Source organism: Podarcis erhardii (genome assembly GCF_964252035.2).
Source record: "Podarcis erhardii genome assembly, chromosome: 9".
In the NCBI taxonomy this organism is placed as follows: domain Eukaryota; kingdom Metazoa; phylum Chordata; class Lepidosauria; order Squamata; family Lacertidae; genus Podarcis; species Podarcis erhardii.
The window spans coordinates 22,434,382-22,460,189 of NC_138512.1; the positions used below are offsets into that span (position 1 = coordinate 22,434,382).

General features: G+C 44.7%; 1 protein-coding gene across 10 annotated transcripts in view; it reads right to left on the reverse strand.

Annotated features, from left to right (window-relative positions):
- Positions 1-25,808, reverse strand: part of LIMCH1 (LIM and calponin homology domains 1) — a 212,836-nt gene that overhangs the window by 105,368 nt on the left and 81,660 nt on the right. For all 10 annotated transcript variants that reach the window (XM_081875600.1, XM_081875598.1, XM_081875594.1 and 7 more), the window contains exon 3: positions 11,165-11,234. In XM_081875600.1, coding sequence (XP_081731726.1) covers positions 11,165-11,234 — 70 coding nt within the window. The remainder of the gene's footprint in view (positions 1-11,164; positions 11,235-25,808) is intronic.

Genomic DNA, 25,808 nt, shown 5'->3' on the forward strand with positions numbered 1-25,808 from the left:
GAGGGTTTTAACACAAGTCTTTTTTTGCTGCTGCTTATTTGTAAAGAACTAAAAAGAGTGAGGGGCAGAGAATACCAATTAGAAATGAGCCAGGACAGAACAATGGCTGCCTGCAAATGGCAGTTAGCAAACCTGGAGGCCTGCCTTGGGAATGTGCACTCCTGCCCCAAATGTACTACCCCTTCCCAAGAGAAAATCTCCCCTCCTTTCTTAACACCCACCTCAAACCACTGTTAACATCAATGCCGACAAACTACTTACAGACCCCCCAAATGTCCCTATTTCCCAGGGACGCCCCTGATTTAGAGAAACCGTCCCAGTTTCTCATTTGATCCCAGAATGTCCTGCTTTTCCTTAGGAAGTAATAATAAAAATATTTAATAATAATTTAGTATTTATACCCGACCCATCTGGCTGAATTTCCTCAGCCACTCTGGGCGGCTCCCAACCAAGTGTTAAAAACAGTACAGCATTAAATATTAAAAACTTCCCTAAAGAGGGCTGCCTTCAGATGTCTTTTAAAGATAGGATAGCAGCTAATTTCCTTCACATCTGAAGGGAGGGTGTTCCACAGGGTGGGTGCCACTACCGAGAAGGCCCTCTGTCTGGTTCCCTGTAACCTCACTCCTCGCAATGAGGGAACCGCCAGAAGGCCCTCGGCGCTGGACCTCAGCGTCCGGGCAGAATGATGGGGGTGGAGACGCTCCTTCAGGTATACTGGACCAAGGCCATTTAGGGCTTTAAAGGTCAGCACCAACACTTTGAATTGTGCTCAGAAACGTACTGGGAGCCAGTGTAGGTCTTTCCAGACCGATGTTATATGGTCTCGGTGGCCACTCCCAGTCACCAGTCTAGCTGCTGCATTCTGGATTAGTTGTAGTTTCCGGGTCACCTTCAAAAGTAGCCCCACATACAGCACATTGCAGTAGTCCAAGCTGGAGATAACTAGAGCATGCATCACTCTGGCAAGACAGACTGCGGGCAGGTAGGGTCTTAGCCTGTGTACCAGGTGGAGCTGGGAGACAGAATTAACCTGCACCTCCATGGACAGCTATGAGTCCAAAATGACTCCCATATTTTCCATATTTTCACTGGAGAAATGTTGGTGGGTACAGAGTTATCCGACCCCTGAGCTGTCTGAAGGCAATCCTGTATGGGGAAGTTTTGTTTAATGTTTAATGTTTTATTATGTTTTGATATATGTTAGAAGCTGCCCAGAGTGGCTGGAGCAACCCAGTAAGATGTGTACTAATAATAGTACAATTATCATTATGGAATGGGACGCCCCTATTTTCATCAGAGAAATGTTGGAGGGTATGTAATTATATTTGGTAGGGGGAATGTTGCTCTAGGGAAGAGAGGATCCATTGGGTCTGTATTCCCAAGACTGGCTTCAGATCTGTTAAAAGTGTGGCTAGCCAAGCCACAATCATTATGGAAAACTCCCACAAGGATCCAACCACGGTCTATACAGCCGGTATCACACCTGCAGGAATAAGATATTACCAAGAACTGTGCTGTTGCAGATAAAGACAGATTTTGTGTACACAAAAGATCCTGGGGAAAGGGAGTCGATGATAAGGGCAATTTAGTTCCTTTATCTTTCCAGAACCACACACAAGGATAAATATAAGCCACAAGGGTTAAGTTAGGATTTGCAAACAAATGAAGCGGGCATTCATATATCACGTCATCTTTCCTTATCTAATGTCAACTTGAATGGCAGCAATGGGCAAATACAGAGCGTTTTATTGTCACAACTCATCTGGGGGTTCCACCCCCCTTCAGAACCCAGATGTTATACAGCAAGCTTTTCTGAATGTTTATATTAATGACAAAAAAAATGAGGATGGTGGTACCTTGTGGACCCAATATTGTGGGTAGTAATGGTGAATGCTTTAAAAAGAAGCATCCTTTGTTTAGCACTGTGCTAAAGCCATCCTGCAGGAAAGTAGTTTAACCCCAAAAGCAGGTTCATCTTACTAATGGTAGCTGAAGGTGTAACTCCTGCTGCATCAAATGCATTTGTGTCAAATCCTACAAAACCGCGATGAATTTTTCAGCAATGCCAAATGCATTTTCACCAGCACAACAAGGATTATTTCCACTTTCTAGAAAACAGTAAACAAGAGTGAGGTGCAGCTCAATGAAACTGCAGGCTCTTCCAATATACGAAACCATGGGACTCTCCAGAAGTTGTTGAACTCCCGTTCCCATCAAGCGTCAGGAATGATGGGTGATGAAGTGCAACTTGAGGGCCACAGATTCCTAACCCTGCACACAATTAAAGGTTTGCTTTAACTGACATCATTCACCGTTCACAGAGGCAAAACTGCCCGTCAACTCTTGCTATAGTTGCTATAGTCCTCTGAGCCCAAGACTTTCAAAAAGAAAGGATCCCACTATTAGGTATGTTTTTCTTTCCAACCCAAAGAGAAATAATCAAAGAAAGCTTTTTCCTGAATACTTCTGCCCTTTTCATGCAATAGCCCCTAAGTATGAACACACAACTTACAGCTCAACCGAGGAACGAAGAAAGATCCCTCTCTTAAGGCTGCTCGTCTCTCCAAGAGCCATAATTCAAATGGAAACAGGATGGGGAAATGGAATGGACAATAAATCTGTGAGATGAGTCCAGAGAAGTCTGATATAAAATGAGCAGGCACACGTACAAAACAGAAACTCATTTGGGAATGGGATGTGCTTTAACCCCTTCCCTTCCAAAAAGCTCCGTTCCAACTACAGCTGTCCAAGCATTGTTCCAGCACCCAGGGTCCTGACTGCAGTTTTGGTTTCCGAGTCCAATTTTGAGAGGTTAGCTCTGGGGTCAGGCCATAGGAAATAACCGGTTAGCTATGACAAGAGTCTACACCGCAAAAGCCACAGCCAACTGTTGCAACACATTGGTAGAGATGTTTCGACATTCCATCTTCACTCTCGGTCTGCAAAAGTGCTGGTGGGATATCAATGTGCACAGAATACCATGATTGTCTCTTATGTGGTTTTCAGGAGGAGGCTAGGAGAGTCCTCTTATGCCCTTCCTTGCACAACTGCCCTGGGAGTAGGCTGGCATTATCTGCTGGGAGGCAGTGATGGCCACCAACCTGGATGTCTTTAAAATAGACAAATATGCAAAACGGGCAAATCAATGGACGAGAGGACTATCCAAGTCTCCGAGCCATGACGGCTATGCTTTGCCTCCGAAGTCAGGGGCAATAATGTTGCCGGAAACCACAGGAAGCCAAAGGGCTCTTGGGCTCGAATCTGCCTTGTGGGTTTGCCACAGGCATCTGGCTAGCCACTGTGAGAACAGGGATGTTAATTTAGATGGGCCACTGGTCTGATCCAGCAGACGCTTCTTGTGTCCTTACGTTCCCGCACTCCACATTATCCCCTACAACTCATTATCCCCTACAACTACCTCATGGAATGAATTCTGGGAGGCCAAACAATCGCTTCCATAGGGACTCGGAGACAGCACTCCCATGATAATAAATAATAATAATAATAATAATAATAATAATAATAATAATTTATTTATATCCCACCCTCCCCAGCCGAAGCCAGGCTCAGAGCAGCTAACAACAGTAAAAATAACACAGTTTACATAAATTCACAATCAAGGAATTGAAATACATTCTAAAATCAATTCAATTCTAAGATCAATTCGGAGTCAATTTAATGGCGACCATTGGGCTAGAGTTCTATGAGGATTACAGAAGGAGGGGGTCAGGCTGTGCCTTGGCCAAAGGCCTGGTGGAACAGCTCTGTCTTGCAGGCCCTGCGGAAAGATGTCAAGTCCCGCAGGGCCCTAGTCTCTTGTGACTGAGCGTTCCACCAGATCGGGGCCACAGCTGAAAAAGCCCTGGCTCTGGTTGACGCCAGCCTAACCTCCCTGTGGCCTGGCATCTCCAAGATGTTTTTGTTTGAAGACCATAAGGTCCTCTGTGGGACATACCCGGAGAGGCGGTCCCATAGGTATGAGGGTCCTAGGCCGTAGGGCTTTAAAGGTTAAAACTAGCACCTTAAACCTGATCCTGTACTCCACTGGGAGCCAGAGAGGGTGAATGTGATCCCTCTCCATTTATCAGGGACAACAGGGCTAGCATCCAGCTGCTCTCCCGTCTTGGGCACAGCACAACCTATTCTTTTCGCTGTGAAATCCCGCTCTTTTGCCCTGCACCCAGAACCCCAGAGTTTGTCATGAACATACTCTAGGCCCCAGCAGCCGAATTATACCAAGTTTCATTAAGAATGGGAAAGGAAGAGAGAAGGACAAAATGGAGAAAGCCGAATATGGAAAATAAAAAAAGCTCTTTAGCTCAGACCTACTTATGCTGACCTAGTAATTTAAGGACAGGTGTGTAGTCTCCTTGTGAGTAACACAGCACAGGTGGTCAGTTGCTGGGTTTCTGTCTACTGATGAGGAAAAACCGATGCTGAGCTGACGAAAGTAAGGATCACATCCCCCTGTTTTAAATGCTTACTACCCACATTGGGTTGAGTGACAGCCAACACTCTTCTTAAGCCAATCAGAGCACAGATCACGTTTGCCAGGTAACCCGTGTGACACCTTTCCAAGCATTGGGGGGGGGGGGTTTGCACACCACCTGTGGGAAGGGAAAGATGACTATTGCCGGTGGACATTGCCACCCAGATTTATAAACCTTCCTGCGCTTGTGGGGCTCCCCCCCTCCATCAACACTTAACAGTAACAGAAGGAAGTGTAGAGTGAAAACAGAAACCGTTGCCCTGACAAACTGTGAAGAAATCCACTTTGAGGATGTTTAACAGTTAAAGAAAAACCAAAGAAATCATTATTTCTTTGCAAAACAATGGATATTCCAAATGCAGCTAAAATAAATCTGCTTTATGCCAGCATGGCTCTCTTTTAAAAACAGAAAACAAAATCCCTGATGATTTGCCAGCACCTACACCCATGCAAATTCTTCACATTTTTTATTATTTTTCTTTGTCATGCAAATGTATTCCACTGTGAAATACAAACAGAGCTCTCGCTTTTCTCACAGAAAAATTCCACTTATTTTTGGAACGAGAGTTTAACCAATTGAACTGCATTTATTTAACATTTGACACACAAACACACGGAGTCTGCAAGTATCTTCAGCTCGCTGCATCAAAAGCCAGACCCCACAGCCCTTTCTGCCCTGAGTGACACTTGCAAGCTGAGACAGGGCAGGTGGCCTTAAGATAAAAGGGTCTTCTCAGCAGTGGCTCCTTTCAGATGGAATGTCTTCCCCTTCGAGGCACCTCCTTCATGACCTGTTTTATTCTCACATGCTATTCTTTTTTATTATCACAAACCTGGTGCCTTTATTATGCCAGGTCTTCACGTGGCTGCTTTATTCTGGAGTTGTTAGGTTTGTACTCCTTGCTACTTGGCCTACGGCCTTCTAACCCCATCGCTTTTTCAGAACTAGGGCTTTAGGTTTGGGTAGCTTCACTGGTTAGCACATGGTCCTAATAATGCCAAGGTTGCAGGTTTGATCCGCATTTAGGACAACTGCATATTCCAGCATTGCAGGAGGTTGGACTGGATGATTCTGAGGGTCTCTTCCAACTCTACAATTCTATGATTCTATGATTTACAGAACTGTATCCTTACTGATTTTGATGTTTTACATTGCTTTTAACTGTGGGTGACACCCGATATTGTCTTATTGCTGCACAGAATTGCATTTTTGTTGATTTGGCTATTTTGAGTTTTTGAAATACACACACACACACACAAACACACACACATGCAGTCATACCTTGGAAGTCAAATGGAATCCGTTCCAGAAGTCTGTTCAACTTCCAAAACTTTCGGAAACCAAAGCACGGCCTCCTGCAGCCAATCGGAAGCTGCGCTTTGGTTTCCGAACATTTTGGAAATCAAACAGACTGCAGCCAATCAGAAGCCACGGAAGCCCTGTTGGACGTTCAGCTTCCAAAAAGAACATTCAGAAACCAGAACAGTGACTTCTGGGTATCAATCGTTTGAGAGCTTTGTTCAGGAGCCAAGGCGTTTGAGATCCAAGGTATGACAGTATATATAGTTCACATTTTTGTTTATTATTAAGAATAATATTATTAGGAACCCACCAGTTAAGCAGAGGCCCCATGATGGGCTACATAATATAAAAATACCCCCCCCCCCAAAAATTATAAAATCACAATGAAACATAATAAAAGCAGCAGCAAATCATTGTGGGTGTGGCTCAATTTAAAAAAAATAAAAATCACTGCACCTCAACCCTTGAAAATGTAGGACACTTTTTCCATAGTTGCCCCTAGACCAGGGAAAGGATACCTGTCACCCTGTATTGGTTGTTGGACTCCAACGCCCATCATCCCTGACCACTGGCCATGCTGCCTGCGGCAACCATGGAAAAAGTGTCCCACATTTCACTGCTCCTCGAACTACATTTGGCAGCGACACCATGAGCATGGCCTCCAGAGCTGATCTGAGGTTCAAGGAGGTCACTATCCAGAACAGACCGAACGAAGTCAATGCTCTTGCACAACTATTTCATTGGGTCTATGTGGAGTGTGACTAATGCTGCCCTATATTTCTTGTTCAGCGCCTGGAGAATGACAATTATTGGACAACTGACAGAGCTTCAAAAACTGTAATATATATATTAGAACAAGTCTCCAAAAGACAGGCAGTTCTCACTCCTATAACATGGTTTCTACCGAGTTCCTGTAGATTCCCAAGCCAAAATAAACTTCCTAAGAAAATAATCTAATAAGCATCCAGTTTTCCAGGAAACTGTTATTTATTATCCATTTTGCTACAGTTTTCTTTCTTGTAGGGTTGCAGTCATTTACGAAACGTTTGAGCATTTTTATAGAGAACTTTCTTTCCCTGACTTCTATACACAAACTCTTTCTAAAGCATGTCTGCAAGCCAATATTGCTCTCTTCATTAGGGTTGAAAACAAGAGCCAAAAAGCACCGTGAGCCAGAGTGCAGCTATAGTTCAGCCACTCGGTTTCGCCTTCCCCAATTTCCTACTATTATTTCTGACTCCTTTTTCACACACCCTCTGAGGCAAATGTCTGAAATTCCCATAGGGATAGCGTTAAGGAACTGAAGTAATGCTACAAACGCCACTCAAACAAAAGATAAGCCCAAAATAAGTTCATTCTTTTTTTCTCTCACAGTGACACTATTCAGAGACGGGAAGGAAATTTGAGGAGAAAAAGAGAGAGCCTTCCTACAGAAATGCTGCCTCGAGACTTCAAAGCTATGATAGCTATTTGCCCCTAGTGTGGCACATCATGTCTATACATTCGCTTTCAAAAATAAAGCATCTCCTGAAATTCTACACCATGGGGAACACTCAACGTGTTGGATTCTCTCTATACAGTGTAACCTCGGATTAAGTACTTACCGTATTTTTCGCTCTATAGGACGCACCGGACCATAGGAGGGGGAGAACAGGGGAAAAAATTCTCCCTTTCCATTTCTCCTCCCGCTTTGCTGAAGGGGCGCTGCGCAGAGAGGGAAAACTGCACACCGATCCCTCTTGCTCTCCAGGCTTCAGGAGGCTATCCGCAAGCCTTTGGAGCGCAGCGGGAACTCCTGCTGTGCTCCAAAGGCTTGCGGATAGCTGCCTGAAGCCCTCGGAGCGCAGCGGGAGTTCCCACTGCACTCCGGGGGCTTCAGGCGGCTTCAGCAAAAGCAACATGAAGCCTCCGGAGCACGTGCGGAGCTCTCCCTCTGCGCTTTGGAGGCTTCGCGTTGCTATTGCTGAAGCCAAGGAGCCTGCATTCGCTCCATAGGATGCACACACATTTCCCCTTAATTTTTGGAGGGGAAAAGTGCGTCCTATAGAGCGAAAAATATGGTAATTCGTTCCGGAGGTCCGTTCTTAACCTGAAACTGTTCTTAACCTGAGGTACCACTTTAGCTAATGGGGCCTCCCGCTGCCACCGCGCCGCCAGAGCACGATTTCTGTTCTCATTCTGAAGCAAAGTTCTTAACCCGAGGTACTATTTCTGGGGTAGTGGAGTCTGTAACCTGAAGCGTATGTAACCCAAGGTATCACTGTACTGTGAACTACCAGCAGCCGCTCAAAACAAAACAGGACACATGTCAGTCCTTTCTTCATTAACAGGAACAAGCAGATCCAACAACCAATAAATAACTAGCACAGAATCACAGAACTGGAGAGTTGGAAGAAACAACCAGTCATCTAGTTCAACGCTCTGCAATGGAAGAATCTCAGCTGAAGCATCCATGACAGATGTCCATCCAACCTCTGCTTTAAGACTTCCAGTGAAGGAGAGTCCACTACCTTCCAAGGGAGACATTTCCATTCTTCAACAGCTCTTACTGTCAGAAAGTTCTTAATAACATATTGCATATGCGTGCACTTAAAGCTCTTGTAATAACTATCACCATTTGTAAGCATTCTGCACTATTCAAAGCTGCTGATTCTTTAAAAGCTTTCCAATCTCAGCTTTGCACAAAGAGCAAATTATGGGATCCATTTCCCCATTCCCACCCAAATGGTGCAATGAACCACATTTAAAAACTCCTTTAAGAAACAGTGCATGACTGAGAAGAAATTGCCATGTATTCATGAACTGTATGACAAGCATGCATCGCTGGCTACAGATTTGTGCTTTTTCAAGCAAGTTTTCAGAAAGCTTCCAGAAGAGACATCCAGATTTAGGCAAAGCTAATGTCTAGAGTTTTAAAAAAATCAACCCACGTTTGGGAATAAAAAATACTGGCTTTCCAGAGGCCCTTTCCACTCCAGTTCCACACAGTGAGTCATGCATATTTCTTTCCAGTATGTTCACCCTAGTGATTATAGACTGCTACATCAAGCCAATTGTAGATTATATAATAAACAAGATTTCATGCTAGATAAAGAAAGAAGTGTCCCACAGGTGCATCAAACCACTAGCATAGAGAGAGACACATCTGCAAGTATACAGTTTGGATTATTTATTTCCCTAGACACACTGCATAGAATACTTGGAGCAAAGGAAGATTCTACAGTTAGAATTTCTACTCAGTTGATATTCTTAATACGCCAATAGCAGATGAGAAGCTTGATCTCTTCTTCTCAGGAATCTTCTTTGGCGATCACTCATAGCCAAGTAAGATGGTCTTCCATGAACACAGTCTTAATAGCGAGTCCATAAGTGACTGTGGAGACCAATTCTGGATCCACACATCCTTCCACAGTGGATACATAGGTTTCCAAGTAGGAGTTGATCACGGTGAGAGTTTGCTTGTTTCTCCCTTTCGTCCTGAGTCTGTGCTTCTTCAAAGTCTATAACACTTTTGGTAAAGGCTGTTCTCCAATTGGAGCGCTCACGGGCCCATGTTTCCCAGTTATCAGTGTTTATACAACATTTGTTGACATTTGCCTTGAGAACCTTTTTAAACCACTTCTGCTGTCCATCGGTATTTCGCTTTCCATTCTTAAGTTGGGAATAGAGTAGTTGCTTTGGAAGACGATAATCAGGCATCTGAACAACATCCAAAGCCTTAAGCCCCAACGTGATAGGATGGTTGCATACCCGTATGTCTGCTACAAAGCTTCAGGAAGGAACAATATGCAGTAGACACACCTCAATTTTTCCACTGCCAATTGCATCTGCTTTCTCCAACTGTTCACTCAACCACATTTCTCTTGGCCAGGCTCCATGAGGCAAAGTAAAAGAGATGTGGTTGATGGAGAGACGTGATTGACAAGGAGGAGGACAATAGTTTTGAGGGCGGGAAAGGGGTTCAGTTTCATTTTGCTGCTACAAAATCTGCGTTCCAAGACCTGTGTCATGCCACCATTGTGTCTGTCTTGGAACACAGATCCTTACAACTTCATCCATCTCCCTTGATATCCTCCCTAAGCAAAATGGATGGCTGCTCCTTCATGTCTCATGCCCACTCTCAACTTTACGTTCTCTCAACATATCAGCCCAGATGCCTTTCACACTGTGCTGCTCTTTGTCTGCTTCCCAACCCTAAATTTATCCCGTTGAAATGACATCATATTCGCCATAGCAATGCTACTGCATCAGGCTGAGCAAAAATGTGTAAACCTTGAAATGCATCTACTATTCTCTCTATAGCCCTGTTGAGGCATCCCTGTCTGACACTTGGAGTAGGACTTCTGTCCGCAGGCAATTGCTACTAGGTAGGCGAAAACTAAATGGTTGGTTCCAATTTGCCTAGTGGAAAAAAATTCCTACCTAGCCCCAACAACATGGCAACCAACAACTGCCATAGCAAGGTCAAATCAGAGCAACGCATTAGAAGAGGGTGGGTAGGTAGGGTGATCCAACGAAGAGGAAAGGAAGAGGGAACCATCCAGCTGCACCGTGATTAAATGGCCCATGGCCACTCCCACCCTGCTGGCTGATTGCCTGGGGCTGTCCCTCAACAAAGGTGACACGGCTGGTCATGACGTAGGGGTGAGGTGGTGGATCTCCACCCCCACGCCAGAAAACTATTGAGACACGGCCACCTGTGCACAACGTCGCCCACCGATATAGAGGTGAGCAGATTTGGAGTACACCTCCTGACCCCAGGCAATGATTTCCACCAATGATTTCTGACTCCCTACCCCATATACTTGCTGTATGCGTGAATGGAGTGTATCTGAACAGGGCTCTAACTTAGAACTTAAGACTGTTGTTCCACCGCTTTGTTTTTTGAAAAATCAGTAGAACCACCACATTATTCTTCAGTAAATGGTCAATAATTTAAACAAACAATAGGTCAAGATACAGTTTCCTAAATCAGCAAAAAAAATAATTAATTATGTAACATATAAAGCAGGATATAGCCTCTGCTAAATTTAGCTCTAAGACACAGTTTTCTTAGAAGTGACTTTTACTGAAGATGCAGGAGGAATCAGGGTGCACTCAAAATAAAAATGGGACCCTGGGTGCAGTGAATTTGAAATTCCCAAAGCAGTCATTTATATATTTTTTAAAAAAATACTGTCTGTGATTTAAAATGTTCAGGTCCTAATTGGAATGCCTCCCAAGAGATTCATAAATAGGAATGTGAATTTTCACTACCGCTGCACACATTTAATAAGGCAGGTGTGCTTGCATTACTCTGGAGAAAACGGCTACCACAACACCAGGATGTAAACAAGACAACCAAAACGTCTCAGCCACAAGATACTTACCAGTCCTGCAATGGGAGTTGGCAGTCTGTTGATCTTTTTGACCAAACCAGGCTTTATGGAATTCAGCAACCTGTCACGAGAAAGGAGTGTGTCAGATGAAGGATCAGTCAGAAGACTCAACTTGCAAATTGCTTTCTCCCAGTCGGTGAGAACACTTAACGCAGCAGGGAAACCTTGAGACTATTAACTTGGGACAAAAATTACGTAAGCCTGCAAGCGCTATTGTTTTAAGTTCAGATCGGTATCTCTAGGTCTGTCAAGAGCTTTGAGCTGCAGTGCGTACTTAAGTGGAGGCCTGAGGAATTTGAGGCATGGATGCAACCTGTACACAACTGGCTGGCTCTGGTCAAAGAAGGGAAATGCAGCGAGACTGGCCACACTTGAGCTGATTTATACCAGCAGGCCAGAAGGTCATGTGATCCCCTGACCCCTATAAAATAGGGAGCAACCAGGAGTCCTTGATCTTCGCACTACAGACTGCCTTCACCTCACTCCCTGTCTGCCTTTCCCTTGCCTCACCCTCAATTCAACTTTTAAAAGGAACTGAAGGGACGTTGGCGCAAGAAAAAAGAGTGAGGAAGGGATACCAGTGCTGATTTTCTAGAAAAAAATAGGCGCCAGAACTTACCGTGAACAAAATCCCTCGTTCTCTTTCAACTGAAGCCAGCATGCTCAAGTCATTGAAAACCTCCACTGTCACATCTGTGATGTCAATGTGACATCAAAGCACTGTGGGACCTGCAACAAGTGTGTGTGTGTGTGTGTGTGGATTCTGTGGGACCTGCAACAAGTGTGTGCGTGCATCACTGCATGTGGCTCAACGGCTGTGTGGGAGAGAGGAACCACTGGCTTTTGCTCAACAGCGTGATATCTGCCATCCTAGGCCTTCTCCTACTCCTACTCATTGTTTTCTGCATTTATGTGGAGTTCTTCCTTAACCCCATGAGGCTGCGCACAGACCAGCACTTTGAAGGCCTGAAGAACCCAACGGATGTGTGGTTTGTGCTCCCATTGAGACACAAGGACCTGCCATTTTGGGGTGATGGCACCCACTTGAGTTCCTGCTGAAAAGGGGCCCTGATAGAAACCATGTAGAAGGACTGGTGAACCTTATAGCCCTTCAAATGTTGTTGGACTACAACTCTCATCACCTCCACCCTTGCTGACAGGGGCTGATGGAAATCTCACAACAACTGAAGGGTCACAGGTTCCCCATTCCAGATCTGCATGTTCCCTTCATAACAAACTGGAACGGTTGACGCATGCCACAATGTGTGGCACTGGGTCCGACGGTGGATTATGAATTCTCTCCCCACAGAATTCATGGCACGACGGTGGACGCTGCCAAAGGTTGCAATGCCTGCATGGAGAGAATTCATCCCACAGAGATCATTTCTGGATTTTTCCACAGGTGACATTTGGACGAGACATCTGATCAATGTTCTGGTCACCTCCCAACTGGGACTACTCTTGAAGGCTGCACGGGAGCTGGACTCAATTAAAGCAGAATATGGGTGCCAGAATATTAGCCAGTTCAGACTGGTGAAATCACAGCACATCAGTTCTGCAGGAGTCACACTGCTGGCTGCCTCCTTGCTTCTGGGCCTAATTCACTTGTGCTTAATGCTAAAGTCCTAAGATGCTTGGTACCCATATATCTAGAAGAGCGCATCTCACTGTATTAGCCTGCCAGTGCCTTAAAAGACACATTTATATGCCTGAGCCTTTTAGGAGTTTCAGCCTTGATTGCTTAACCCACTCAGCAGTTGACTGCTTTTAGCTGCCTTAATCTGATTATCATTACATTTTTTAAAAAAAGTTAGATTGTTGCTACATTGTTGTTTTGTTTGTTGCACCCCGCCTTGGTTTTGCCATGGATGAAAGGCTATACAGCGGTACCTCAGGTTAAGTACTTAATTCGTTCCGGAGGTCCGTTCTTAACCTGAAATTGTTCTTAACCTGAAGCACCACTTTAGCTGCCGCCGTGCCGCCGGAGCACGATTTCTGCTCTCATCCTGAAGCAAAGTTCTTAACCTGAAGCACTATTCCTGGGTTAGCAGAGTCTGTAACCTGAAGCGTATGTAACCTCAAGTGTTTGTAACCTGAGGTACCACTGTAAATATTTTAAATAAATAAAGGGGAGAAACAACAAGGATGTGTGGCCAAGAAATTGACAAGGAATGAATGGGAAGGATGAAGAAAGAAAAAACATTGGGTGTGTCTCTAAAAATGAAGGTGGAATGAAATGGCCATTGTTAAAGAGATTTCAAAGCTTAAGTTCTCAGAGAGAGAGAGAGACTGCGGGCTTAATATCCCTTTGAGCCAAATTCCCAAGATCAGAGAGTCATTTTTCAGTCTATGGAAGGTTTAGGTTTGTCTAGCAGCTAGCTCCTACCACAGAAATAAATTTCTAAATCCTGAGCCCCTGATTACCACTATTGGTTTTTTCCACTCATTTATCAGTTGAAGGGGGGGAGGTGTTTCTGATGCTCAGCCACTCCACATCAGATCTTAGTTTCCCTTACCTTTAAAATATTGAGTCCCAACACCTTTATCTAAGTCACTGATGGGAAGTATGAGTGGGGAAATATCAAGCATAATTATAACAACAGTAATCATTCTGGATTTGGATGTGATGAAGACCTTCAGGGTATTTTCCTTCCATTCCCAGCACTTAACCCTATTGACTCACATCTGGAGTGAGCATAGAATCATAGAATCATAGAGTTGGAAGAGACCACAAGGGCCATCGAGTCCAACCCCCTGCCAAGCAGGAAACACCATCAGAGCACTCCTGACATATGGTTGTCAAGCCTCTGCTTAAAGACCTCCAAAGAAGGAGACTCCACCACACTCCTTGGCAGCAAATTCCACTGTCGAACAGCAGTATAACAGGAATGCGAGAATGTGTGAATCTGAGATCAATCAGCTGCTAACACTACAAGTGATATGTGTGGAAGATCACTTACATCCAGGGCTCCCCCCCCCCAGCTGGAACTCACTGGACTGCTGTTCCAGCACCTCTCAAGTGGGCGCCATTGCCATTATAACAGAACAAGGGAGGCATTCATGGTGAGTTCCGGCACCTCTTTTTTCTAGAAAAATAGCACTGCTTAGATCCCTTAATTTCCCAGTAGTGATGTATGGAAGTGAGAGCTGGACCATAAAGAAGCCTGATCGCCGAAGAATTGATGCTTTTCAATTATGGAGCTGGAGGAGACTCTTGAGAGTCCCATGGACTGCAAGAACATCAAACCTCTCCATTCTTAAGGAAATCAGCCCTGAGTGCTCACTGGAAGGCCAGATCGTGAAGCTGAGGCTCCAATACTTTAGCCACTTCATGAGGAGAGAAGACTCCCTGGAAAAGACCCTGATGTTGGGAAAGATGGAGGGCACAAGGAGAAGGGGACGATAGAGGATGAGATGGTTGGATAGTGTTCTCGAAGCTACAAACATGGGTTTGACCAAACTGCGGGAGGCAGTGGAAGACAGGAGTGCCTGGCGTGCTCTGGTCCATGGGGTCACGAAGAGTCGGACACGACTAAACGACTAAACAACAACAAGATCCCTTAAAACACCGAAAGGGAAAGATTTCACAGTAGCTTCCAAATTAATAAAGCTTACCAGGGCCTGAAGAGTTTGGGTAATTTCCCAGATCTATGTGAGTTAACAACCAAAGGTCTTGGGTCTACTCAAGCTTAACATTTGCAGACAATTTGCATGTAATGTCTGTGTGGCACACCCGTGAGCCAGATGTAGGAAAGAGAAGACCAGTGTGCGGGTCCCCTCATTACATATAACTTTTATGCACATATTTTAACTGAATTGGGCCAGGGATATTATAGTTCGGGAGACTCAAGTGGGGATTCCCACGCCCCATGTTGCTTAACACACCCATTATGCAAAAGCGAAGAAGCAAACCATGAGAACTGGCATCTTCCCAGTTTCATGCTATCAGCTGACAGCTACAATGAGCACACCTACTATAATTCAGTACACATGGGACTATGTACTCTGCACTAGAAGTATTAACCCAATGGCTCCAAAAGCTGTGCACCAAGAAAAACGTGGTTACTTCTGCAACCTGTTTAAAACGATAAAACATTGTGATTCTTGTTTTGATCATGGTAGGGAGGGGAAATGGGATTAGACAAAATTGTGGAGAATAAGGCTACTAGTTCTGTGTGTTGGACTAGCACATGGGTAGGCAAACTAAGGCCCAGGGGCCGGATCCGGCCTAATCACCTTCTAAATATGGCCCGCGTACAGTCTGGGAATCAGTGTGTTTTTACATGAGTAGAATGTGTCCTTTTACTTAAAATGCATCTCTGGGTTTTTTGTGGGGCACAGGAATTCGTTCATATATATATTTTTCCAAAATATAGTCCAGCCCCCCACAAGGTCTGAGGGACAGTGGACCAGCCCCCTGCTGAAAAAGTTTGCTGACCCCTGTAGGATCTGGGAAACCGGGATTCAAATGCCCTCTCAGCCATGAAGCCCCTGGGGTGAAACTTGGGCCAGCCATTGGGCTCAGCCTAACCTACTTCACAGGCTTGTCGTAAGGATAAAAATGGAGAGAGGTCCTTGAAGGAAAGGTGGGACATACTTGTGCTAATAATGAAGAGTATGGTGGCTATGCATAAGCAGGAGAATTTGATTGCACTCATGTCCTATGTAGAATTATAAAACCATAGAACTGTAGAGTTGGAAGGGACCACAAGGGTCATCTAGTCCAACCCCGTGCAATGCAGGATTCTTTTTGCCCGGCGTGGGGTTCGAACCCACAACCTCCGCTGACTGAGCTCTGCTCTGCTGACTGAGCTATTCTGTAGGCTCTGCCTAGGTATCTGGCTGGCCACTGTGGAAAATAGGATGCTGGGTTTTAGTCTAAACTAGCAGGTCTTTTTCTTATGTACCCAGTGCTGTTTTTCTTTAAAAAAAAATTTTAGGGGCACTCTCATTTTCCTACTCGTATTGAAATACTGCCCCTCATTGAGGCCAAACTTATATTCACAAAATGTTTAGGGGCATGCGTACCCCTGCACTCCCCCCCCACAAAGGCACCGTATGTACCTACTGTATACACTGAAGCCCAATGCCCTACTGGAAATCTCAGACTTGATTTCTAGGATTTCAGCAAGCAAAGACTTTCAGAGTCAATGTCTCCAGCCATAAGGACTAGAAACCTCCTTTAAAAGGGGGGGGGGACTGCAAAGGTCCTCATGAAGCACATCCACATTCTGTGCTTCTTCTGAACTCCTGCAGAATTGTGGCACACACACACACACAATATTAAGGATATTATTCACTGTTGTGTCTTGAACATCCAAAATCCAGAGTGCAGTGTTCTGTAGAATCAAAGGGGGCCGGGAATTCTGATTATTGAAGCATAAGGTTAAAATTAATCAGTATTTTCTAGTTTAATCCAATCTTGGATCCAAGTAACATGCAGCTTCATAATATAGTTTGAAATCTGGAAGGGAGAAACCTCCTCTGTAAATATTTTATGTTTTATCCTTGGCTTCTTCCCTTTCCATATAAATTTTGAGATATCCTTTTGCCATTTTTTGAAGCATGATGTGTTACTTATTACCGGTATTGACTGAAACAAAAGTAACGTTTTGGGCAATGTGTTTATCTTAATGGCTACAATTCTGCCTAATAACGATAAGTTCATTCTTCCCCATATATCTAGATTTCTTTTTATTTTGTTCCAACCCTTTTCATAGTTGTCTTTATATATGTTTGCAAGTGGTAGAGTCTGTTCCCCTAGCATTTAAACATTTTTCTTCCAGGCCAGCATAATGACAACGACACCAAGTAATATTTTCCTGACATAAGAATTTCCAGAGTTAATGTGGATACTTCCACTCACTGCCCAAATTTTCCACAGTGGAAAATATTGAAGAAAGGGGTACAGAGAGGGAGAGAGAGAGAGAGTGCAGAATTTTAAGGATGCACAAACTATGAAACTTGATTGCAGGATTTCCTCCTGCATTTCAGTGGCAAGCACAAAAGCGAATCCTGGAGGTCTTATTGCAAACGCCAAATGTCAGAAGCTGCTTGAAATAAATCTTTTAAAAATGTTTGCATTGGCCCCATTGAAGGTTAAGGAAGAGGTGAAGGGGAAGAGAGAGGAAAGGATCTGGGCTTGCGGTGGGAGGAAATGAAAAATGTGGTTAGACCACCACTATTAATGATTAGGGACCCAAGCTTATGAGGAAGAGGAAGACAGGAAAGAAAAACCTCTCCCTATTCAGTTCTTTGCCTGAGGCATCAGAATAGCGCTGCAATTCTTTGGCATCTTTCTTTCAATGCAGGCTGGCTTTCTTGAAAAATAAAATAAAAATACTTGTTTATTCACTGAAAGCAGTAAACTAAAATTTAAGAGTCTTCTGTGTGGTCTTTCAACATTTAAGTCAAATAGAAACTAAAGCAAATTGGACCCTTCAGAAGCAAATAAAGCAAGGTTTACTTCCTACAGAAAATATAATAATACAACAAACATGCAGAGGGCAAACACTGGTGCCTTGACTTCAAAAAGGGCTGGCAGATGAGGTCACTGTTAGGTTCTTTGCTGTTGTAAATAGAGACATGGGCTGCAACGACCCGCATTCAAATCTCCATTTGTCCATAAAGCGCACTGGGTGCCCCAAACTAGTTTCTCTCTCTCTCTCTCTCTCTCTCTCTCTCTCTCTCTCTCTCTGAAACAAACCTAATCTTGTAAAAAGGCCTTAGAGCAGCAGCATGCAGAGGGTCCCAGATTTAATCTCAGGTAACTAATTTTTTCCTGCCAACCTAGCAGTTCGAAAGCATGTCAAAGTGCAAGTAGATAAATAGGTACCGCTCCGGCGGCAAGGTAAACGGCGTTTCCGTGCGCTGCTCTGGTTCACCAGAAGTGGCTTAGTCATGCTGGCCACATGGCCCGGAAGCTTTACGCCAGCTCCCTCAGCCAATAAAGCGAGATGAGTCGCCCATGACTGAACCTAATGGTCAGGGGTCCCTTTACCTTTACCTTTAATTTTTATTTTATTTATTTATTGAATTTATATACCATCCTGTACCCAAAGGTCTCAGGGCAGTTCACAGAACAAAATCAGAATATAAAACCACAAAATATATAATCAAAATAAAAACAACAACCCAATAGCCCCCCCCCCAACAACCCAATAACTAGGGGCAGGGCTGGGAAATGAAGCCCCAGACAGCTGCTTCTAATAAGTGTAGATAATACTAAGCTACATCTGTAAGGGAGACGCAGACATCTAAATAGAGACTATTATTTGTGGCACGGTATCCCTTTACGTGCATTTATTTTTGTTTCAGATTTGTCATGGCCAATAGCTAGCACAATAAAGTTATTTGGTTTGGATTGGATACTAAGCTACATTGATCAATGATGTGACTCAGTGTAAGGCAACTTTCCTTGTTCCTAATGTAACCCCACATGACTGTACTGAGAGAATAAAAAGACATATTCACTGCCCTCAGGTACCTGGACAAAAATGCGGGAAAATATATTAACAAAGGCAGCTTCAAAAAGTTTACTTGAAAAAAGGTAAGTTCTTTCTCTGTAGGATTTATATGGGGGGTGGGGTAAAGAAAGAAGTACAACTGGGTTCAAATATTCTTTCTCCCATGTAAAAATGCATGAGATTTCCGTCTTAGGCCTGTTGTGACACATGTGGCGCTGTGATCTAAACCACTGTGCCTCTTGGGCTTGTCAATCAGAAAGTTGGTGGTTCAAATCCCCATGATGGGGTGAGCTCCCGTTGCTCTGTCCCAGCTCCTGCCAACCTAGCAGTTCGAAAACACACTGGTGCGAGTAGATAAATAGGTACCACTGAGTTGGGAAGGTAAACAGCGTTTCTGTGCACTCTGGCACTCGTCACAGTGTCACGTTGCGCCAGAAGCGGTTTAGTCATGCTGGCCACATGACCCGGAAAGTCGTCTGTGGGCAAACGCTGACTCCAGCGGCGTAGCGTGGGTTGTCAGCACCCGGGGCAAGGCAAGTAATTTGCGCCCCCTAACCCGGGGCAAGGCAAGTAATTTGCGCCCCCTAACCCGGGGCAAGGCAAGTACAGTAATTTACTCTCCCAAGCAGCAGCAGCGAGGCTTCTCTTTCCCCCGCGCTCTCCCGGAGCTGCCTCTTTTCTTTCCTTTTTTCCCTTTCTCCAAGGCTTTTCGCTTTCTCTCCTTAATTGATTCCCCCTCCACACCGCAGCGTTTCCTGGCTGCTTCCCCCCCCCTTCCCCTCTCTCTCCTCCTCGCTCTGCTTGCCTTGCCCTGCCCTGCCTGAGGGCGCCCTGAGGAGACTCTGCTCTCCTTTTTGACCAGGCGAGGTGGAAGAAAGGGGTGGAAGAGGTGGAAGAAAGTCTCTTCCCGCCCCCTCGCCAGACTCCCTGCTCGGCTGTCTGGCTCGGCTCACTACCCAGAAGGCCAGTGGAGAGAGAGCCGCAATTACCATAAAGCTCCTCTCCCTCCGCTTCGCCAAGCTGTCAAAGCCTGGCAGCAGTGGCAACGGCAGCAGCAGGCGCAGCCAGACCCCCGCCAGCCAGCCCGCCCGCCCGGCTTCCTCTCCTTTTTTGGCCCGCGGCAGAAGGCTTCGCTCTCCCCCTTCCGCGACCTCCTCGCCAAGCCGAGCGAGCGTGGGCTCCCTAACCCGTGGATTTTAGTAGGGGCAGAGAGCTGCTAGTGCGAGTGCGCCCCCCGCCCATGTTGCGCCCGGTGCAGCCGGCACCCCCTGCACCCCCCACGCTACGCCACTGGCTGACTCCCTCAGCCTGAAAGCAAGATGAGTGCCACAACCCCATATCCGCCTTTGACTGGACTTAACCACCCAGGGGTCCTTTACCTTTACCTAGGCCTGTTGTACAGAAAAAATGCACAACAGAAGTTCCCTTGCGGCTTTTGGGGCAGTGTGGTGACTTCTGAAACTGACCAGAATTTCAAAAGCAGAGGGGTCTGCCATTCAAAGTGTGTTGGGGGCACGGGGAGTCACACATTCCAGTACACATGTCCGAGTCCTTGTGGGATCCCAGCTTTAGGCAAAAGTTATTCCTTCCCTCTGGCTATATTATTCTCAATCCTTTTATGCAGAAGGTTATTCCGGCTGCAACTTTACATAGCTCTCACTTGATGCACTACCTTCTACTTGTTGCTTTGGTCACGGACCCCATACCGAGCTATAATATTTGTTCCTCATTACATCTTGAACAATAAAAACATAGCAGGTTGCGACTCCGGCCTGATACAAAAACAGCCTCCCATGTCCCTGCCTGAACTTAGATCTCTGTCCTTAATGAGACTCGACGTCTCCCTCCAGGCTAGACGCAAGCCAAATCCAAGAAGCCGATAATGGTTTGGCATTAGAATATACAGCACTGTAAACCACAGGAAATCGCTAGCCTTTTGTCACATTGTGGCATGGGTCACTCACATTCATTCCATAAAGGCAAAATACCTGATTTGTGTGTGTGTGTGTGTGTGTGTGTGTGTGTGTGTGTGTGTGTTTATGCACTCACAAAGCAAAAACAACAAACTCCCCTAGCTGCATGAGTACATCGCAGTGCTATTGTTAATCTTAGGCAGTGACTAATTAACCAATTAAGTACGATAATAATAATAATAATAAATTTTATTTATACCCCGCCCTTCCCGGTTCAAAAACCGGGCTCAGGGCAGCTAACAACAAATTTAAAACATTTAATTGATGCAACAAAAAACAGCATAAAATACAGTATAAAACGTGAATAACAATAAATTCAGAATTTAAAAATCAATTTAGGGGGGAAATCCATCCAATAAACATTAGATGATCACCAGGGCTAGCTGGCTAAATTAGTCCTCTTTGGGCCAGTGCGCAGACCAGGGGAGAATGAGCTGTGGGATCCCAGAGCAGATGATCTTCATAAAAAGGGGAGGGGGAGGGAAGGAAGTGGAATAAAAGATCAGGCTAAGTTCAAGCTGAAAGCCAGGTGAAATAGCTCTGTCTTACAGGCCCTGCGGAAGGAAGTTAAACCCTGCAGGGCCATAGTCTCATGGGTCAGAGCATTCCACCAGGTCGGAGCCATCACTCAGAAGGCCCTGGCCCTGGTGGAGGATATACACTTTACCACCAAATAAACTTAAAACTCCCATGAATGACCAGGAAAGCCTTTCAAAGTTGGGAGTACTTGAAAAATTATTACATCCAAGCGATCAGCACACCAAATGCACACTTAGCACATCTTGGAAAGCAAATGCCATTCTGGATTCTGTAGTTGGTTCCAAAAACCAGTTTCTCTCACAACTGACATGACCCCAAATGAATAAACCGTGGCAATACCTTCCGCCCTGTAGTAACTTTTGGAGCATTGAAGAGGAAAATGATAGGACACAATGGAAACATAAACATAGAACTGATCATCTCTGGCATTATTTGAAAGATAGGATACCAAACCACTGGTCTATCCTGCTCATTGGGTATTAGCTAGCCCCTTCCACTCCCCATTCACACTGATTCATAAAATCCATTAAAAAACAAGTATCATAGCCCTCACTGTCATAATCACTTCCTTTACACCGGACAAGCCATAAGATACTGTTGCCAGGAAGGTCTCTTCCCAGAAAAGAGGAAGATAGAATACTTTGCTTTAAAACTTACAGCTTTACCTACTGGTTTTTGGAATTCAAGCAAGACTTTAAATTGCCCATTTGTTTCTGCTCATTCCAATCTCTCTGAATTCTCATTTTTAAAGGGTGTTGCTAAAAGGGGTGTTTTGATCACTTCTTTAACGCCTTTTGAAGAGACTACTCGGTATTAACAGAGAATTACTGCTTTAAAACAAACGGTTGCAATTGCAAACAGCTGCTCAAACATTTACCCGCAGGTCCGGTCCACCTAGCTGCAGCAGCTGGGCAGACAAAACTGACAACAGTGGTTAGACTAGATTGCCACAATACTACAGAGTGGTCTTCTGCACAGGTCAGCCTGCCCTATGCCACTTCCGGAACTACAGTGGTACCTTGGGTTAAGTACTTAATTTGTTCCGGAGGTCCGTACTTAACCTGAAACTGTTCATAACCTGAAGCACCACTTTTTAGCTAATGGGGCCTCCTGCTGCCGCCGTGCCGCAGGAGCCCAATTTCTGTTTTTATCCTGAAGCAAAGTTCTTAACCTGAAGCACTATTTCTGGCTTAGTGGAGTGTGTAACCTGAAGCATATGTAACCTGAAGCGTATGTAACCTGAGGTACCACTGTATAGTCTAGAGAGTGGCATGCGCTTGTAATGTACATGGAAGGGAGCAAAAATGAATGTGCCAGACCTTTCCTAGACAAAGGGGTGTTTACTGAGACAGTAAAGTAAAAGGGTTAGAATACTTGTTGCAGAAAGGAGCAAGGAGGGGTCTGAAGAAGAAGAGGAGGAGGAGGAGGAGGAGTTTGGATTTGATATCCCACTTTCTCACTCCCCAAAGGAGTCTCAAAGCGGCTAACAATTTCCTTTCCCTTCCTCCCCCACAACAAACACTCCGTGAGGTGAGTGGGGCTGAGAGACTTCAGAGAAGTGTGACTGGCCCAAGGTCACCCAGCAGCTGCATGTGGAGGAGCAGGGAAGCGAATCCAGTTCACCAGATTACAAGTCTACTGCTCTTAACCACTACACAGGGAGCCAAGAGTGGATGCACTGTGATGTTTTGACATCTGGGGAAATGAGAGGAATAAAGCCATAGAACCTGGAAAGCTAGAAAGATGGAGAACTACTACCTAGTTCCCCCTCCCCACAACTTGAAATTCATATTCCTTAGCCTTTTTCCTAATTGATATTATTATTATTTTAAGTATCCAACTTTACAGTCAATATTGTTATAGATTGGGAGGGGGAAACGCCCCCAAGCCTAGAAATTAATAAATGGTGGGATTTTGATTATCTGTGATGCGAAAGGAGAAATACAAGCTGCAGAGGAAGTCCTGAGCTAGCCTATGCAGAACAGCCTGGCCAAGCTAGGGCCATTAAGAAACAATACAAGGCAATGCTGCCCTTACTCCGCCCCCCCCCCTTGCCCTGAGGTGTAAACAGAGACTGGGGGTTTGGATGTCTGCCACTGTAACTGGGTGTGAGTTGACAGGAAGAGCGTTTTGGGAGCAAGGCCTTCAGGGAAGAAGAAGGGAGAAGAAAGACTGGGATCCATCTTGGGCAGGCTGTCTGAAGGCTGTCTGTGAGAGATGCCTTACCAGGCATGGCCAAACTTGGCCCTCCAGCTGTTTGGGGACTACAACTCCCATCATCCCTAGCTAATAGGACCAGTGGTCAGGGATGATGGGATTTGTAGTCCCAAAACAGCTGGAGGGCCAAGTTTGGCCATGGCTGCCTTAGACTCTAGGGCAGCACTGCTATGGGGGACAAGCCCTCTTGAAACAACCAGGCTGTAAAATCCAGATTCTCTCTATGCAGACTGAAGGTGTAAACAGGTGAATAAACATATTTCTTAAACCTACAACAGTCTCAATTCTACACAGGAACATAGACCCTGGGTGAGTGCCTGGAATTTTGCAGAGAGCAGGGGTGTGGCACACAACTTTTGTAAGAATACAGTTATTACACTAATGCAATCACAGTAATATTATTCTATGCTCCTTGTAATTTAGAAAAGCGAAAGAAGAACGGTTACGTTGACCAAGGGCAGGAAAGAGCACCGTGTGTGGCACCAATACATGAAGTAAGTGAAACTACAAACTGAAGTTTGAGAGAGAGTTTGATGCGGAGAAGTCATTTTTCCAAATGTCCATCCGCGGTGTTCTGCACAGCAATGTTGAAGTGGGCAGGGGGAGACTAGGCTTCATACATAGATTGAGGAAAACACAGGAAAAGAAGTGTTGGCTCAACTGCGGCACAAATAATTCCAGCAAGGCTCTGGGCGCCTGCGATCTGTTCTACAGCACTACTAACTAACTTAAGCAAAATAGTGCCACTGTATTCTGCTCTGGTCAGACCTCACCTGGAGTACTGTGTCCAGTTGTAACTGGCTGACTGACCGAACCCAAAGGGTGCTCATCAATGGTTCCTCTTCATCCTGGAGAAGAGTGACTAGTGGGGTGCCACAGGGTTCTGTCTTGGGCCCGGTCTTATTCAACATCTTTATCAACGACTTGGATGATGGACTCAAGGGCATCCTGATCAAATTTGCAGATGACACCAAACTGGGAGGGGTGGCTAACACCCCAGAGGACAGGATTACACTTCAAAACGACCTTGACAGATTAGAGAAATGGGCCAAAACAAACAAGATGAATTTTAACAGGGAGAAATGTAAAGTATTGCACTTGGGCAAAAAAAAAATTAGTTGCACAAATACAAGATGGGTGACACCTGGCTTGAGAGCAGTACATGTGAAAAGGATCTAGGAGTCTTGGTTGACCACAAACTTGACATGAGCCAACAGTGTGACGCGGCAGCTAAAAAAGCCAATGCAATTCTGGGCTGCATCAATAGGAGTATAGCATCTAGATCAAGGGAAGTAATAGTGCCACTGTATTCTGCTCTGGTCAGACCTCACCTGGAGTACTGTGTCCAGTTCTGGGAACCACAGTTCAAGAAGGACACTGACAAACTGGAACGTGTCCAGAGGAGGGCAACCAAAATGGTCAAAGGCCTGGAAACGATGCCTTATGAGGAACGGCTAAGGTAATTGTTAGAACCAAAGACCAAGGTACTATCTAGAATGTATAACTTGCTGCTAAAATGGAATACACAAGACGAAATGGTTAAATCGGCTATGATAAAATGGGCACAGGACATTGGGCATAACATTATGTTTGAGGACTGGGAAAGGTTGTGGACCACTGGGCTGAACTTCACCGCATGTAATGCTCTGAAGGAAAATGTAATGAAAATGATATATAGATGGTACATGACCCCAGTTAAACTTGCCAAAATATACCATTCGTCTGATAATAAATGTTGGAAATGCAGAGAAAATGAAGGAACATTCTTTCACCTCTGGTGGACATGCCCTAAGGTGAAGGCCTTCTGGGAAATGATATATAATGAGCTGAAAAAGGTATTTAAGTATACCTTCACAAAGAAACCAGAGGCCTTCCTTCTGGGTATTGTCGGCCAGAAGGTGTTAAGGAAGGATCGAACATTTTTTATGTATGCAACAACGGCAGCAAGGATTCTCATTGCAAAAAACTGGAAAACTCAAGATCTACCCACACTGGAAGAGTGGCAGATGCAGCTGATGGACTATATGCAACTGGCCGAGATGACCGGCAGAATCCGTGATCTGGGAGAAGAGAAGATGGAGGAAGACTGGGAGAAATTTAAGATGTATTTACAAAAACATTGTAATTTGGTTGAATGTTAAGAAGGATGCTAGATTATAAAAAACTGGCCACCACTAAACTAGATTTAAATTTGATGATAAGTGAGACTAAAGAAAATATAAAAAATTTTTGGAAGAAGTGCTAGATTATATTTGAATGAGTGGACATGAGATTGTAAACAAGTTGATAATTTGTTTGGAAAAAAATTTTAACGATGTAAATGGGAGTGGGAGACGTGAGGGAGTCCAAAGAAGTGATGAAATTGTTGTAAAAGAAGTAAGATTGTTTATTATGTGTGCATTTATATTTAAAAACCTTAATAAATATTTATAAAAAAAA